Below are 16,479 nucleotides of genomic sequence, written 5' to 3'. Positions count from 1 at the left end.
TTTTGAAATTATCTTTGCTTCCATAAACAGAATACCCCCAAGCAGGGGGAATATCCAGGAACTTCCTGCATTTCTCTGAAGCAGCACATCCATGTGCAGTATTTGTCACAATGTAATGACACTTGCCTAGTTCCATGTCATTCTGATTGTCACTGGTTTTGCCTTTCTGCAACCCCAACATTGCTATAAGATTTTAAAGCTTTTGGGAGTTTTTCAGGATTTTCTGGTGCACTGATTTCTCCACCCCTCCAAGAGGAAGGATCTCAGAGTGTTCGGTATCACACTGGTTCAGAATTTATATCAGCTTCTAACCCTATGTTAAGCAAGATGGGAGTCAGAAACCAATCATTTTAAGGCCCCATGAAGGAAGGATTTACTGTGCCTTATCTTTCTCAGCCGTAGTTCCTGGCATTAGTTCAGCTACTGCAGAGTCTTGGACCAGTGTAATCTTCCATACTTCTTGTTATCTCATTTTTTTTTTCTGTGGCAAACCAATCTCTATTTTCTTTATTCTCTTCTAAAGCATATAATAAAAGAATGAAAAAAAAATTGGAGTAACTTTGCCAATCCTGCTTTAGGATATAATGAAACTTTCAGCTGCCACATCACTGTTAATAAAACAGAGACAGCAGTTTAAAAAGTTCTGACAAGAATTTATTAATATATGGTTGAGAACAAATGTGTCTGACCATGAAATGATGAGATTGCCATATTCTGTACAGAGAGATTTTTCTAGAAATCTTCTTTCCACTGTGTTGACAGAACTTGCAGTATAGAAGTTCAGGAGTGGGTGTCAGTTCACAGACTCTCAGCCAGTTACAAGGATGGCTGCATGCCCAGATGAGATGAAGGTTCAGACTTTCCTGCTCCTGTTCCTGTTTCTGTATGTTCACTCTTGCTGAAAAACTAATCAAGCTGTCTGACACCTGGCACAGGAGGGCAGCACTAGGTGTTACCTTCCTGTATTAAGCTGGCTTGGAAGTTTTATTACCCAAAAAAAAAAAAAAAAAAAGGAAAAAAAAATCTCAAGAAGCTATTTTGAGCTAAAAGCTGGAAGGAAAGAAGCTAGTCAAGTTGAGCCTTCTGTGCTTTTTTTTCTGTCCATGCTGAAGGCTGAGAAAAGCCTCCTTCAAAGTACAAGAACCTCTATACAACTGGGGGAAATGGCAGTTGTGTGGTTACTTTAAAAACGCTGCTTTCTGGCAGGTGGGCAGGTACTGACTGTAAGTGCATTTTGTGCAGGACACTTGCAGATGGGTAGATACTGACTGTGAATGGCATTTTGTGCAGAACACTTATTTTTAAAACCTTTAAATACTTTTATGATATAAGAAAGACATATAAAATCTCTCAAGTACTTTCTCCAAACCTTAATTTCCTCATCCACTGGCCAAAAAAAAAAAAAAAATTAAAGTTTTCTAATCTTCACTTGAGTTGTCAAATTCCTCCCAGTCTGATACGCTCATAACTTCTGATGGAAAATCAAGATGATGCTTCATTCGGTCTGCGTGCCATTCTGAGAGCCACTTCTCTGTTTCCATTAAAATAGCCCTGGGCAACGTGAGGACACAGGCAGCCATCCCAGAAATATCATCCTCCAGCTGGGGTCCTTCCTCCCAACAGTCTCTCTCTGCATCATAAATGTGGACATAGTCCATGCGGATTCCCCTGTTGTGGGATCTGCCTCCCAAGACATAAATCCTGTTGTCTAAGACCGCGATGCCTGGCTCCCCGTGCCCTGCAGGAAGTGGACATACATTTGTCCACTGATCAGTGCTTGGCTTATAGCAGGCAACCTGTAAAACAAAAAAGAAAAGAGAGAAGGCAAAGCTGGACTTGTATCCTCGTGACAGAGCCTGGCCATAAGGTAAACTACTTAGGGAGGAATATCATCAGTCTTTTGACAGTGTGTTGATAATGGAGACAGCGTGTGACTATCTAATACAAGTACAGTGCTCAGCAGAAAATTGTGCATAGTTACCACATAGCTTTGAAATCACAAGTTCTGACCCTGGGCTGGAGTAACAGCTGTATGTTTTGTATACAAAAATGTATACAAAAGTGAAAGAGATGGGGACATGTGCTAATATAAGCCCGGACACAATTCACCTGTTTGCATTAGAGAAGAAGTGCTGGAACATACAAATATGACAAATCTGCTAAGCTGCGTCTGTGCCATACGTTGAAGAGCTTCGGATTTCATTTGGTACCTACTTGGCTAACTGCTTTCATTTGTAGGCACCTTATTATCATTCAGACACACTCTTCAGCTAGATTTAATTCTGCCATCTCCACTGGCTCTATAAAAGCAGTTAGTTTTTCAATCTTCTTTTCAAGTCTCTAGCAGTTCTAGAAGCTGGAATAAGGTTCAAGAGAATTCTCTCCAGATGTCCCTTATCATCAGATACTGTACATTTTAATTGCGTTATACAACTGCTATCCAACATATCCTTAATAGCTCTGCCCTGCAGTTATACAATGGTAATTCAAAAGTTCTCCACTTAGAAAAAATGCATGTAAAGACAGTAAAGTAAATTTAACTGATGTGCTGCTTACTGGGCATGCGCATGCCAATGAAGTTATCCATCAGAGATGTTTTAAAATTGATAAGAATTCCAAGTGCTAGAGCTTTAATGTTTTGTGGGTGAGACAAAGTGTTCAAGACAGACAACAGTAAATAAATCATTGCTAGTTCTGCAGGTGAGTGGGGGAGAGCTCATCCATTGCAGAGAGACAGTTTCATTTGCATACTTAGTAGGAAAAAGACATTACATCTAAGTGCCAGCATCCATGAGAAGCCAAGAAAAGACACAGGTGTGACACGGTCTCACCTGGTGAACATCCCTCCTGTAGCCAGAGTCATTGTTGCTCCCCCCGATGACGTAGAGCTTTCCCAGCAGCGCAGCCATCCCGTGCCACGCCCGTCTCACTGGGCCATCTGCCAGGACATCCCAGCGGTCAGTCCTTGGGTCATAGCACTGCAGCTCCTTCAGATAGTCCTCTCCTCTCCTCCCACAGGTGATGTACATCTTCCCATCCAGCGCTGCTCCCGCGTGGGCGTACACCTGCACCACCACACCAACGGCAAAGAGAGGTTGAGCTCTGAATTTGTGTATTTCTCCCAGTTTTGAAGTAGGGAATGGACATTGTTCATGAGTTATGCAGAGATCAAAAGCAGAAAGGATTTTCTTATGGATAGTTCTTGCTAAGATATTATAATTGCAAATTTCTGAATGAAACACACTAGAATTTCTAAAACTTCCAGAACTGCAGCATTCTCTGTCTTTATTGTTCCTTGATTAGATCATTCATACTATAACTTTATTCCCTAATCTACTTGGAAGCCTTTTTATTGGTGATTTTTCTTAAACAAGCAGTGTTACCAGGAATGCAAGTTATTCTACTTAGTAGCACTCAATTCAGGCTTTTTGTATTTTCAGCACTGACACACATTTGTTATTTGTTTTATTAAAAGTTTTAAGGATTAACACAATAAAGGTGCAGGCAAAATCAACAAGAAACAGGAAAAATAAGCATTTAACTGGAAAATGTAATTTACATATGCTATCATTTAATTTTCTTGTCATCCATTTATTGCATATATAGCATTTACTGCTTCCCATCTGAATATCAGCAAATTAAAAGTTACACCTGAGAAAAACATCTAGCAAGATTAAATCAGGAATTGGGGAACTGTGGTAGAGTGTGTGGCTAATGCACTCCTTACCTCCTTCTTCAGAGGTGTCACATATTCCCAAGTGTCGGTTTTAGGGTCATACCTCTCCACTTCCCTCAGGTCTTCATGGTAATCTCGGCCTGCGACGGCATAAATATAGTTGTCCACGACACAAACACTGAGGTCAGCGTGCTCTTGCTGCAGGGACTGGATCTGGAACCATCTGTTGTGTCGTGGGTCATACCTTGCAAAAGAATGGGACCAAAGAAAGTTATTCCTGCAGCTGCAGAATTACTGCTGGAATACCAGACTGCTCCACGGATGTGGGTTACTGCACTGTCTTCAGCTGAAACTGAGCTCATCTCTAAGTGATGTGAAATTTGGCCTTCCCAGCATTTTATTATTAGCAAAGTTGTTTTATTCTATTTATAGAAGATGTACTTTAGCTGACATAATCATGCTATCAAAGCCTAGGTTTTCCATTATCTTGTACACTGCTGTTGGGTTACATATCACAATCTCTGTTTGCACAAAGCCATTCTACAAGGTAACACAGTCTAAAAATAGCACAAAGACTGAATCTGGATCTTCAAGAATACAAGAAGGACATAAATATGTAGTGGGTTCTTTGATTCTTTACCCCAAATATCTGCTGCTCAAAGTGAATCTCATGATTCACTTTCATGTCAAACTATCTCTCTCGTCTGGAAGTTTTACTTACAGAGAAAATTGGTTGAGAATTGAAACTATGCATGCCATAAAATAACAGCAACTCAGCTAAGACTTGTAAAAATGAGCACAATTTAAAGACAGAAGGGTATATATCTGTTTTTGCAATGTAATGGGCATGAAGGTCTAAACCTGATCCTTCCTCCTGCTCTTCCCTGTCACACAGTAATATAAAAAGACTCTGGAATGCTGCTATTGTGCACACAGATTTTTGAAAATCTGTTTTAATAGCATTTTATTTAAAATGCTTTCATACTGGGACAAAAACTACACATAGAAGACTTCCAGAAAATGCCAGTTAGAGAACATCTAGACAGCCTAGAGTTCAGGCTCATTACTGCTTCCCATACCTTTAATATTTCCCTCCTCCAACAAGGCAGAGAGAAGCACGAGTAATACTCTTGAATGAGTAGCTGTTTCTACACTGTTAGGCTTAGCTTTGTCTCATAAGCTCTGCTGGGAGCTTCCTGTTACTATGAAGGTCATTTCTTGTCTTTTCTTTCAGTGAGGCTCCTGCTCAGTTCCTGATCTTTAGGCTGGCAAGTGTACTGACTGTCTACTGGCTTACAGACTCAGAAATGGGCAACAGGGTGGCAATAAAATTAATAGCAGGATTATCCTTATCTTACCTCCAACACCTCGACTCTGCTCGAAAACCACTTACATTGTTGTCTCCACCAATTAAATACACAAAATTATTGAGAACAGCAATCCCTTGGTTGGACATTCTGGGAGCTAGTGCAGCTGTAAAGTGCCTCCACTCCCCCAACAAGGGGTTCAGATACTTGGCTTGATCACTGAGGACAATGGATGGAGTAGAATGCATCCCTCCAAATCCCACTACACATTGAAATTCTGATCTCAGCTGTGTCTGGGAGCTCTGAAGCATTGGCTGAAGACATTCATTCTTGTGGTACATTAATGCATCTGCAACTGTATCTTTTAAAGGACATGGACTTAATTTGTCATGAAGCCTTTGCAGGATCTGGGGTTCCATCAGAGGAAAACGAACTGTCTCAAGTAGCTTAAGGGGCTCCATCAGGGAGACCTGATCTGTCTCCAGTTCCTCTGGAGAATAATGATAAAAAAGTGCTCCATCATAAACTTCAAACTCATAGTTAACCTCCAAACGGTTGCTGCTGAGAAGGGAGTAGACCTTCTGCAGGGGTAGCTGTCGGTACACTTGTGTCCTTGAGAAAGCTGTGAAGTTCTTCAAAATGTAGGAGTCCAGCTGCTCACTCAAATGCTTTAAGTCATAGTGGTCAGCTAGTCTGTATACATCAAGGATGTTCTCTTCATCTACCCAGGACATGAGGAAATCACAACAGAACTTAATGACTTCTGGAATCTGCAAGAGAGAGAGGTTTTCCATTTCAGACACCACCTGCCCCACACTTGAGAGACAGGGGACTGAAGCCTGGGATGACTGTAAGGAAATTGTCCATGAAGTGGCTGCTCTCCTCACAGTCTGACCACCATGGTCACTTGTGCCCTATTCACCTTTCCCCAGAGAAAGAGAACTCAGCATGGCTATGTGGATGAATATAATACAGCTCTTCTAGCCATGCTCTACTGCAAGACTAAGTCTGGCTTCAGGTGCAGCAGCAATGTGCCTTCCAAGACATGTGGGACACTGGGCACTGCCTGCTCTGCAGCCTGCCTGGGAGCAGCCAGGAAAACAGACACAGAGGACACGGTGATTACAGTCACTCTGTGCTTGCTTTTTTCAGAGCACTATAGACATACCGTATCAAAGATTGTATCTGTAACAAATATACCACTCAAGAGCATAGGAAGCCATTGGAAAGGAAAATGAATATTTAGTATTAACTTCTGAACACAATTTGAAGTTGTATCTGGCAGGAGGAGCAAAGAACTAACTGCTGTCCAGGAGCCCTTCTGCTAACAAAGTGTGTAAAAACCAACCAAAGCAAGCACTCACAAAGTTTAAGATTTAGTACCAAAGCCTTGTGCAGCAGTTAGCTGCAGGGGAAATTAGAGAAAAAAATATTGTCTTAAAAGCACATGAACCCTGCACTTAGTGCAAACCATAGTGGCAGGATTTCCTGGGGTCAGGAGAGGTCACATGCCTGTGGACTCACCTTGAGCAGCACAACAATTTCTGAGCAGCAAACCCTATTCTTTACCATAGGCCAGGGATATTCTGTTTCAGGGAACCTTTCACAAACAGATCAGTGCAAGTGAATGCTATATAAAATACTCCTCTAGATAAAGTGGGTAATGTTTTAATTAATGAAACCATTGGCACAAATGAGATGTGCAAGGACCCATTCATTGTTCCTACCCTTCCACAGTTAATTCCATTGGATACAACATTCCAGAAATCCTTATCATGCCCATGCTCCTGATCACCTCTTAACCCTCCCTCTAACTAGATATCCATGTTTTCTGTTTCTTTCATTGTTGCTTTTGTTTCTTGTTTCTTTTTTGTCACATCTCCCAGTACCTCACCTGAAGCTGACAGGCTGCAGCTAAGGTTTCCTGTACACTGTTCACACTGAGTTCCAGCTCAGAAGTGTAAATGAAGTTCAAGATTTTACACATTGCATTGTAGGAGATGCCATGAATATGAACTTCTTCTTGTTCCATCTCTCTCAATCCTCCTGCAAACATTCCTCTGCAAAACAGACAATAGCACATGCTATGGCAGATTTGCATTGAAGCTGTTTCCAGTTTGCTCATCTTATCTTGTCCTGGGAACATAAAAAATATTTGGAAATACAAAAACCTAGCTAGACACTTTTAAGTGATTACCTCTTTTCTAAGTTAAGAGTACAGGCCTTTAGGACCTAAGGAAGTAGTACTTCAGTGTGCAGGAAAACAGTAGGGGCAACCTAGAAGGTACAGTTCACAGGTGAAGGACTTAAATACAGACCCAGTATACAAGGGTAGTCAATGGTCAAAGGCAGATACTCTGGGTGTGGGGGAAGAGGAAACACAGAGCAACTTGGGACAGTGAGGATTTTTTCCCAAGGTAGAGCAGTTCTTCCTTCAGTTAGAAGTTTGTCTGGATTGGCTTCTATGAAAACAAGGAACTGCTAATCAAATTGACTGGAGACTGCCTGGTTTAATGGCCAGCGAGTTACCCTACAGGCACACAACAGTGACCCACCTCCAGTGAGTTTTTGTGTATTATGAAATGATCACCACCACGGGCACTCTTACAATGCCAAGGATATGTTAAAAGCCACTTAGAGTGCACTTAAGCAGAAGACACCAGTTCTCAGATGGTCTCTCCTCTTTATAAACCTCCAAGTACCACAGTGAATTTAGTGGAGGTAAGCTCAGTGTGCAGGAACAAGAGCTTTATTTCTGCAGAGAAATAACAGAGAGATGACTAAAGCCATAGTTAGTATTTTGAAACAGCCTCAGCTCCATCTTCTGGGTCTGATTTTAGATTCAGGAGTATGGCCGACTGAAGATCTGGGTGTCACAGTTCTAACAGGCAGCCAGTGCTTGTTGCTGCAGCGTACCTGAAGTAGTCACAGGAGGCGGCCAGAAGGATGCGATGAGCCTCGATGGGTTTGTCTTCCACCACCAGAACCACATCAAAGAGGATGCTGCTGTCCCGGAGAGACACCAGCCCGCTGAGCAGGGCCTGCGAGTGCTCTGCGCTGCGGTAAGTGTTGCTGCTGCGCTGCTGCACGGAGGGCTCCAGTGCAGCTTTGTGTGCCTGAGTCAGCTCCTGATCCTCCGCCATCCCAGGCAGAAGTGCTCAGCTACCAGCTGCAGCAGAATGAAATCTGTGAGACAACAGAATCAGCAAAGGTTTGTGCCTTTTGCTTTACAAATGGTCCTCTGACCCTTGCCTGTCACAGAAAATAAAGCAATTCTTCAGTCAATGGAGAGACAGTTCTGTCCTGAACAAATTATTCCAAATTATACTGAAAACACATAGATGGACATCAGCACAGCGAAGTGGCAGAATAAGGTTTTCCAAAAACAGGTATTCTGACTCCTGGGTTTTCAGACCAATATCAGGGTATGCGTCACATGAGTATTTTTTTTCTTAGCAAGACTTTCACTTCCCAATCCATTACCAAAACCCCTTGTTTCTTTTGTATTTCTGCATCATCTGCAACGAAAAATGGACCAAAATTTTGCCAAATTCCAAAATTGCCTGGTATTCTCAGGTAACCTTTCTGCAATATAAACTGCACCTTCCATCTTTCTCTTAATATTTTACCACAGAATCTCCTCTCTCCTCTCTCTCCCTGTGTTTGCTTTTTGCATTTTCTGTAGCTAAGCACATTTCCAACCTTAATTGTGCAAAATACTGTACGAAACTGCAAGCTTCAAAGTGAGTTTCTTTATTTTGGCAATTTCAAGCTAGCATGCACAACTACTTTCCACTTCCCTGTGACTCCCTGCAGAGAGGAGGTATTTCCTCCAGAATGGGCACTGTCCAAGGCTATCCTGTACCTTTTTCTAGGGTTGCCACTAACACACTGGGAAGGTCCCCTATGGCACATTGGGAAACACCTGTAAAAAGCTATCTGCAAGTGATTGTGTTTCATGTCTATGGTTAAGCAATCAAAATCTCATGAGTCCTCTTCTACCATCCTGTAATTTACCCTGTCCATTGTCTTTGAGGAATGTCAGAAGCTGTAGCAGTCAGAGCTTATAGACTCTATCCAGTTGTTAGCACGCATTAAAAAACCACCCCCCATTAGCAAAAGGAAGTAAGTGAGCTGATATGGCTGCTAACACATTCAGAAGATCCTCTCTTCAGCAGCCTGGGAAACAGCTTAGTGCCACAAGGGATGGTCACAAGGGCTTAGCAGCAGTCAGGGAAGCAAAAGAGAACAAACCCAGCAAATCTAAACAGTGAAGAAATGGAGCCATTGTTTTATTGTGCCAGCCATAGACAGCGAGGGCAGCACTGGAGATCTCAAAACACTGCAGGTATTCTGGGTATGGGCAGCGAGGAAGGAGCCCATGACACCAAGAAATATGAAAATGTTTATTGTTCTGCCTGAGGAAGTTACCCTACACTGCCCAAAACAAAAGGAAGGTGGTGTTGCATGGTGAATGGGATGGAAAAAACCCTGAGAAAGTGTATTAATCTGCCCTTTGCCAGCAAAACCAAGGCAGCAGCTCAGAAGAGGAGCTCTGACAAGACTGCCTTCTGGGGAGCACTCAGGTCGATTAGAGAGGGAAAACTATCCATCATCAGCTGAAGAGATGAGTAATGGGTTATTTTTCATGACAGGTTGATGCTTTTCCTAGAAATCAAATAAAAGCAGACAAAACATTAGTGTATCATTGCATTTGCTCCTGGGGAATACTAAGAGTGATGGATCGAGGCAAGGGAAATAATGTAGTAAGAAAGGCAAGTGAAACAGTGAGTGTTACATGATGTTGATCAGAAATTTCCCATTTCACTAAAAGGAAATAAATGCAGCAAAACCAAAGTAGGGTGAGATATGGTCCAAATGAGGGACTGATTAACTCTGTTAATGTGGCTTAATGTCGTTAAAGCTCGAAAACAGGTTACATCTTTTCCTCTTCTTAGAAAGCTGTATCAAAAGAAGCGTCTATGGAAGTAAAATCACAGTCTCAAAAAGCAGAGTAAAAGCAACAAATTAACTATTTTCTGAATCCAAGGACATTTCAGGATTAGGGGAAACATCATGACCTTTGATACAATGTTATAGTGTATCATATACTGCAGTCATTGGTGGGAGAGAGGCCAAGGCAAGATAAGTGAGAGATAAAACTACACAGGCCACTGAAGCCCTGTAATAGGTGTTAGCAAACAAATGTATTGTAGGAGAAGCAGGTTACAGAGAGAGATACATGCAGGGTAGAGAGGGAAACCCAAATGCAAGCCTTTATTTATTTAATTTTATTTAATATGACTGTAGATAGTTACTGTTCAGAATATATTCTCTATCTGAATAATCTTAAAAAGTCAGAGAAAGGGGATGAGGCTTTCAGCAAGTAAAGCCCCAGAAGAGATCTGACCTTATAAATGTGCTAACTGGAACCAGGAAGATTAAATGGTATTATGAAAGAGAGAAAATAGAAATACATTAAAATGATAAATTATTTAGTGATTCAGTATGAACATTAGTATCTGAATAGCTCTCAGTGACAAGTGTCTTGGAGATCTGCAGGGAGTTTATCTCACACTTAGTTTGAGTAGATACAGACTTCAATTATGCCACAACCATTATGAAGAGCTGAACAAACCAGCTCTGCTGTGACCACCCAGTGTGGTCAAGAAGCAATGCTGGGAGTGCAGCTGAACCATCCTCCACAGCTGATTTTTGGCTGGTTAACAGCTGAACCTACAGATTGTTTGCTACGCTCTATTTTCTGAATTCTGGCAGTCCTGACCTCCTGTTTCCAGTTCCTGCCCCTGGGCTGTACCTCAGCTGTCACTGGTGAGCTGGACTGTCCCTCAGGGTGGTCACTCATGCTTGTACATCAACCTAATGAACTGCTCCCAGCCTATAAAATTAAAGGTGAACATTTGTAGTGTTAATCTATAAAGTCTGACTGACAGATGTGGTTAAGTTTTCCTTGAGCCAAAAGCCTCTTAACTCTTGCCTAGGTAGTTTCAGGAGCTGTTAGAAAAGAGGTGTAAGACCAAGAAGGGTGGACCAAGAGGTCCACAGGGTGGCTGTGGGGGATGTGGCCAGCAGGATTCCCTCAGCTGAGTGTGCTCAGCTCTGGAACAGCTGCACCAGGAGCAGCTGGGGTCGGGTGGGCAGGAAGGTACAAGAGCAGCTGCTGTGGCAGGGTTAGTGGGGCTGTGTTGTGGGCTTCTTTGAAAGAGGAGTGGGATGGACTTGGCATTTGAGTTTTCTGGATTAAATGCAGTGTGGTCACTGAGCTGACTGATAGTTTTGTGTATTTCTTTGGGTATTGTTCTAAATGCTGATTACAAAATTGCTGAGGAGGGATATTGCTGTTAGCACAGCACCCTGCTTCTCAGGGTGTGGTCTGACCAGCGTGCTTTGGCCTTTGTTGCTGTCTAAAAATCTGTTTTGCCTAATGTTTATTTTAAAAAACCCAAAACCAACCCAAAGCTGCCTAAATGTAATGTAAGCAGGACAGTTCTGGATAGAAAGAACAGGTTTGTTCCTCTATCCTGAGCTTCTCTACTGTCAGCTTGTAGGATGTACCCGAGGCCTCTCTGCTCTCTTATTTCTGTTATTGTGAAAACAGCTCTGTGACAGACAAGCTCTTAGAAATTTGAGTAATATGCTTTCTTTCCCTTCTCTTCTTGAGAAAGTTTCTCAGTACTGGTCAGCTGTTAGCAGTGGGCTTCAGTGGCTGAGTAGTGCAGAACTAACCCTGCAGGTGGAAAAGAGGAGGAATTCTTTGAGTTCACTGTGCTTCTTTAACAGTAGCCAAGATAAGAAGTATTGTCTCATGTGCTGTGGGATGTTGTCTGCAGAAACAGGAAAGTCCTTGTTCTGACCACTTCGAAATTGCAGAGAAAATCAGGCTAGACATTTTCTTTGCTGGCTGCACGATGTATTGGAGCCTGCAGTTATGTTAGTTTGTGTTTGTCTTTTAGAGGATGTGGGTTGATGTAGTGATTAATTTTAAGGTATTACAACTGAGTTTCCAGTACATGAAGAAGAAAGTATATGGGATCAGTAATTGTATGTGTATGTCTGCAGGCAAGTGTAGAAAGATGTTGACTGTTTGGTCACTTTGAATCAAGGAGTTAAAAAAATTACACCAGGCAAAAAAATCCCCCATAAATGGAAAAAACCTCAGGGGTACCTAGAAACACAAGACAGCTCTCTTTCAGTAGACTGAAATCTTCTACATTCTGTGTCTGGATTCCATCTGAGAACCAAGAGAAGGCAGCTGTGCCTTGCAATGGAGGGAACAGGAAAGAATTTGAGTACTTCCTTCTCTTTCCTGTGTTATATAGAGTTCACTGTCTCACCAGTTGTCCCTGGTAATAAGCTATGGACACAGTGAAAGCTACAATGTCTCAGTGACTCGCAGATAACTCTGTGGTTGTCTTGTATTCAAATTCTACAACATGCTTCTGCAGATTACTGGCACGAAGAAAAGTAGAGGTCTTCTGATTACTCAACTGAAATAACTCATTAACTACCCATGAAAAGAGTCATGGTAATTTTTTAAAACAAAATCCCCTCTCTGATCAACAGCTTGTTTTCATAATAAAGGTATGTGGCTTATGACTGAAGAAGTTGGCACTGGGACAGGAGGAATTCAGGGAATGCACTGTAGTTTGATCATTGGAAAAATGATGAGAAACTGGTATGCTGGTTGCTCTTGTACTCACTGAAAATCCTTATTCTTTTAAGGACACAAGGTCTGGGAATGGAGTAACTCAACTACAAGCAAATGGGAAGGGAAAAGTTAAAGGTATGGCAAAATAGATAAGGTAGAGAAGAATGCAGTCTCTGTCTTAATAATATTTTTCAAGACAGATCAATTGTCACACATGGTGCTCCTGTGCTGCCATTACAGCTAACTCAAGCTCTCTTTTCTGGTGAGGGATGCTGTGCTTTAACATGCTATAGATCATTTACAGTGCTGAAGTCTGTTGTTGGTGCTGTGTGGTATGAAACACACCTAGCCAAGTATTCACCCCTTGTATGACCAGCACCCAGGTCAGAGAGATGCTCCTAATGTCAGGTGCATGTGTGGCTTTGGCATGCATGTGTTGGTTTTTGTAAAGTTGTGCTGACAGCCTTGATTCTCTACTGTAGAGAAATGGCTGGGTGCAGGAAGGATTAACCAAGTTAGTTTCTATGGAAACTCAGACATTTTTGTATCCAAGAGCTCGTGGCTGTCAGTTACATCACTACAAAGAGGTGTTTTACGCAGATAGTGATATTTTCTTGTGCATCAGCTGTGCCCAAAATAAACTCAAGCTTGCTGGTGTTGGGTATCCAAATCTGTTTAGCTTACTGCCATATGGACAGGTGGCTCGAGCTTGGTGGGGGTCCCTGTGCTTTCCTAGAAGTGTGGAATAATTCAGACTGGAAAGAAACTTGGGAGGTATCTAGTCCAATCTGCTCCAAGCAGGGAAACCTTCAAAATCAGGTCAGGTTGTGGAGAGCTTTGTCTAATCAAGTGCAAAATCTCCATCCTTGTCTGTAGTCAGAAAACTGATTGTTTAACCACCAGATTTGTTTTCTTTTTTAGCTGTGTGAATTTTTTCCCTGCAATTTGTGACACTTGCCTCTCATCCCTGGCATGGTGTACCACAGAGGAGAGTTTGGCTCTACATTGTCCTGTGCCCGTTAGGTAGCTTAAAAAATGTCAGCTGGCTCTGCCCTTATTCCTTTTGCCCTGTGCTGAACAAAATCCAGTATTCTTGCCTTGCAGGTGCTTGTATCTTCTTGTAAGTGCTCCTGCCTTGTATGGTTCCTCCACTGAATTCTCAGCTTTTTCTTTCAGCAGAGAGCTCAAAACTGGGCACCGTATTCCAATTTTTTGGGGATTATGAGTGCTTAACAGAGTGGGAAATAATAATTCACATGACCTACTGGCTGTACTCTTGCTAACACAGCCCAGTATGAAGCTGGACCCCACAGGAGAAATCACATTCAACTAGCTGCTCCTCAGGACCCCCAGGGTCTCTCCTTCCAAAGCTGCCTTGCAGCCAGGCTTGTCTCCTACCTGCTGTGATACCTGGAGCTACTCTCACCCAGCAGGACTTTGCTTTTGCTCTTCAAAATGATGTAGTTCCTCTTGGTCCCCTCTTGCAGGCCATATTCACCAGAGCTTTTCCCTGACACAGAACAACCAAGCATGGCATGCTGGTTGGGATCCAAACACATTAGGCCCTTAAAAATCTTAATGCATTGGAGGAATTTGAAACTCTGTGCCTAAGGCTGCCCACACCTTCATCTCTCCCTAGGGAGTAACAAGGATTAGGATTTAAAGCTACAATTTAGGATTTCAGCTGCAAGCCTGACAAGACAAGCTACAGGAGCAAAATGCTAGTTCTGCTGAGCCTGGGGGCTGCAGATCTGCAGGCAGAACCTGGCTGGGGACCAGGACTTTATCGGGGCAGAGGACACGCAGACACACAGCAGCTAAGTCAGGGAGTGTGCAGAAAGGGGAGGCAGCTGGGTGCCTGCCAAAATAGTTGGGAAAACAAATGTGATGCCACAATGTAAAATGAAAAGCAAAACTATTGTTCATTCTAACTGGAGTGCAAATAGCAGAATAATTCACCAACTATGTGATAATTTGTAATGGGCACTTGCTACATAGAAGCCAATTGGGTTCATGTTGTGTGTAGATAAGGCAGTTTCATGCTTTTTCAAGGAAAAGGGAAGGCAGAAGCTTTTGTCAGTAATTCTTTCAGAATGCCTCTATGCATTCACAACTGTGCAAAAATAAGTATTCCAAAATACTCCATTTTAGGAACCTTCTACAAATACAAGAAACAACCCAAACAACTCCTTTTGACCGAGGTCCCCACAAAAAGAAAGAAAGGAGGACATCTGGTATTATATTATAATATATCTCAGCATTATTTTTGAGCACTCAAAAGATGACATGCTTTGCTTGGTCTGCACACACAGGTCCTCCCTTACATCACTAATGGAAATAAGCAGAAACACACTCTGAATTGACTTTCTGAGCCATTTTCAGTTTCTAGCATTAGTAGTATACTTGAAGAGTGGGAGGAAACCAAAAGGTGTGGCTTGGGAAACTGCTTTTGCAAACGATGCTGTCTCACAAATGCTGGCATTCATTCCTTTCAGCAAACACCTGGGGGGTTTTGCCTTTTCCCCCCCACCCCAAACCCATTACAAGTTATTTCTAAGACATATCCAGAATAAAACACCTCATTTAAAATGTATAAGACAACACCACCATGAAGTAGATCTATAGTTAAATAAATGGATAGTTAAAAATATTTTTTCCTCCTGTGAATACTAGTACAACCTAAAGAATATGAGCTTTCTAATTTGAGTGTTTTATCTTATCTGTAGCAGATTTGCAACTTACCCACATTCATAGAACTCTAATGTTTTCTGTTGTGTAATTTATAAATTAGCCAATCTGCTCAAAGAATTTTGACAAACTCAGGTAGCTGCCAGGACTTGAACCTGATTTATTGAATTACTTAAATCACATCATGACATTTTAAGTATTCTAAAAAACAAGGAGGAAAAAAAATAGGAAGTAATTATTTCTATGCCAAACACGACGCTTAAATGACCTGGAAGAGAGCAAGGGCCTCTTCCAGCACTTTCCAGCTCCAGTTTCTCATGAACACGATTTTTTTCCATATTGTTCACCACATTAATTTTGTTCTGGCAGGCGCCTGTGGGGTTCTGACCCCTGGCTTAGACAATTCTCACCGGTGACAGAGAATGAGCAGTTTTCTCTGCAGGGGAAGGTGACCTGGACCTGCACGCCACTCACAGAGGCAGCCTGGCCCTAGAGCAGCCCCGAGGAAGAGGCCAAAGGCGGCTCGAGTACAGTTATGGCTTTACTGTCTCTTGCCGGGCGGGCACCGCCTGTGCGGGCGCTGACACCGCTCTGGTGGCACTCGCTCGCCCGCAGCCCTGCCCGGCTACGCGGGGCCGGCCTCCACCGCCGGGGCCCCAGCGCCTTCTGCCGGGGCTCTGGGGCTGCCGGGCCCGGCGGGACGCGCCGCTGGCAGCCGCGGCCCCGGCCCCGCTCCGGCCGCGGCTGCTGCCTCCCGTGACGCCGCGCCCGCGGCAGCCCTGCGGCCAGCGGCGCGGAGGACGCGGCCCGGGGTCGGGCCGGGACACGCTCCCACCCGGGCCCCCCTCCCCGGGGAAGGGCAGCGCCGGTGCCGGCAGGGGAGCGCCGGGGCCCGCGCTCCCTCGCCCCCGCCGCAGCACCTACCGAGAGCGGCGGCGGCGCCTCCGCCTTCATGTGCGACCCGGAACCCACCGGGCGAGGGAGGGGCGGCGGCGGCCGGAACCGGGGCGGGCGGCGTGGGCGGCCCCAGCACTGCCCGGGCAGGTGCCGCGGCCGTGCCCGGTGAGCGCCGGGCCGGTCACCACCGCGGGGAGCCCGGGGCTGCCGGGGCCGCGACCCTCGGGGCCCGTGCGGGGCGC

General features: G+C 43.7%; 1 protein-coding gene across 3 annotated transcripts; it reads right to left on the bottom strand.

The window, feature by feature from the left end:
• Positions 1-632: 632 nt before the first annotated feature.
• On the bottom strand, positions 633-16,413 carry KLHL22 (kelch like family member 22). Of its 3 annotated transcripts, none has more exons than XM_053959653.1 (7): positions 16,265-16,413; positions 7,900-8,169; positions 6,878-7,043; positions 5,035-5,753; positions 3,728-3,920; positions 2,832-3,065; positions 633-1,796 (listed from the first exon to the last, which is right to left on the bottom strand). In XM_053959653.1, the coding sequence occupies exons 2-7, from the start codon at positions 8,124-8,126 to the stop codon at positions 1,419-1,421; spliced, it is 1,917 nt and encodes a 638-aa protein (XP_053815628.1). In that variant the 5' UTR covers positions 8,127-8,169; positions 16,265-16,413; the 3' UTR covers positions 633-1,418. The 3 variants fall into 3 exon arrangements, with proteins under 3 accessions (XP_053815628.1, XP_053815629.1, XP_053815630.1); XM_053959654.1 differs by having other exon boundaries at positions 7,900-8,152; XM_053959655.1 differs by lacking the exon at positions 16,265-16,413 and adding an exon at positions 15,751-15,972 and having other exon boundaries at positions 7,900-8,152.
• Between the last annotated feature and the right edge of the window lie 66 nt (positions 16,414-16,479).

Source organism: Vidua chalybeata, chromosome 18 (genome assembly GCF_026979565.1).
Source record: "Vidua chalybeata isolate OUT-0048 chromosome 18, bVidCha1 merged haplotype, whole genome shotgun sequence".
NCBI lineage: Eukaryota > Metazoa > Chordata > Aves > Passeriformes > Viduidae > Vidua > Vidua chalybeata.
The sequence above is the reverse complement of the archived record's forward strand: the minus strand, read 5'-3'. Positions and strand labels throughout refer to the sequence as shown.

What these genes read in the sequence shown, in the direction of transcription:
- KLHL22 (XM_053959653.1), bottom strand. Translation starts at nt 8,126, where the DNA reads ATGGCGGAGGATCAGGAGCTGACTCAGGCACACAAAGCTGCACTGGAG. An exon ending in GCAGAGTCGAGGTGTTGGAG is followed by an intron (nt 3,921 to 5,034) that starts GTAAGATAAGGA and finishes TTCTTTTGCAAG; the next exon opens with GTATGACCCACGACACAACA. An exon ending in ACAGGAGGGATGTTCACCAG is followed by an intron (nt 1,797 to 2,831) that starts GTGAGACCGTGT and finishes TTTGTTTTACAG; the next exon opens with GTTGCCTGCTATAAGCCAAG.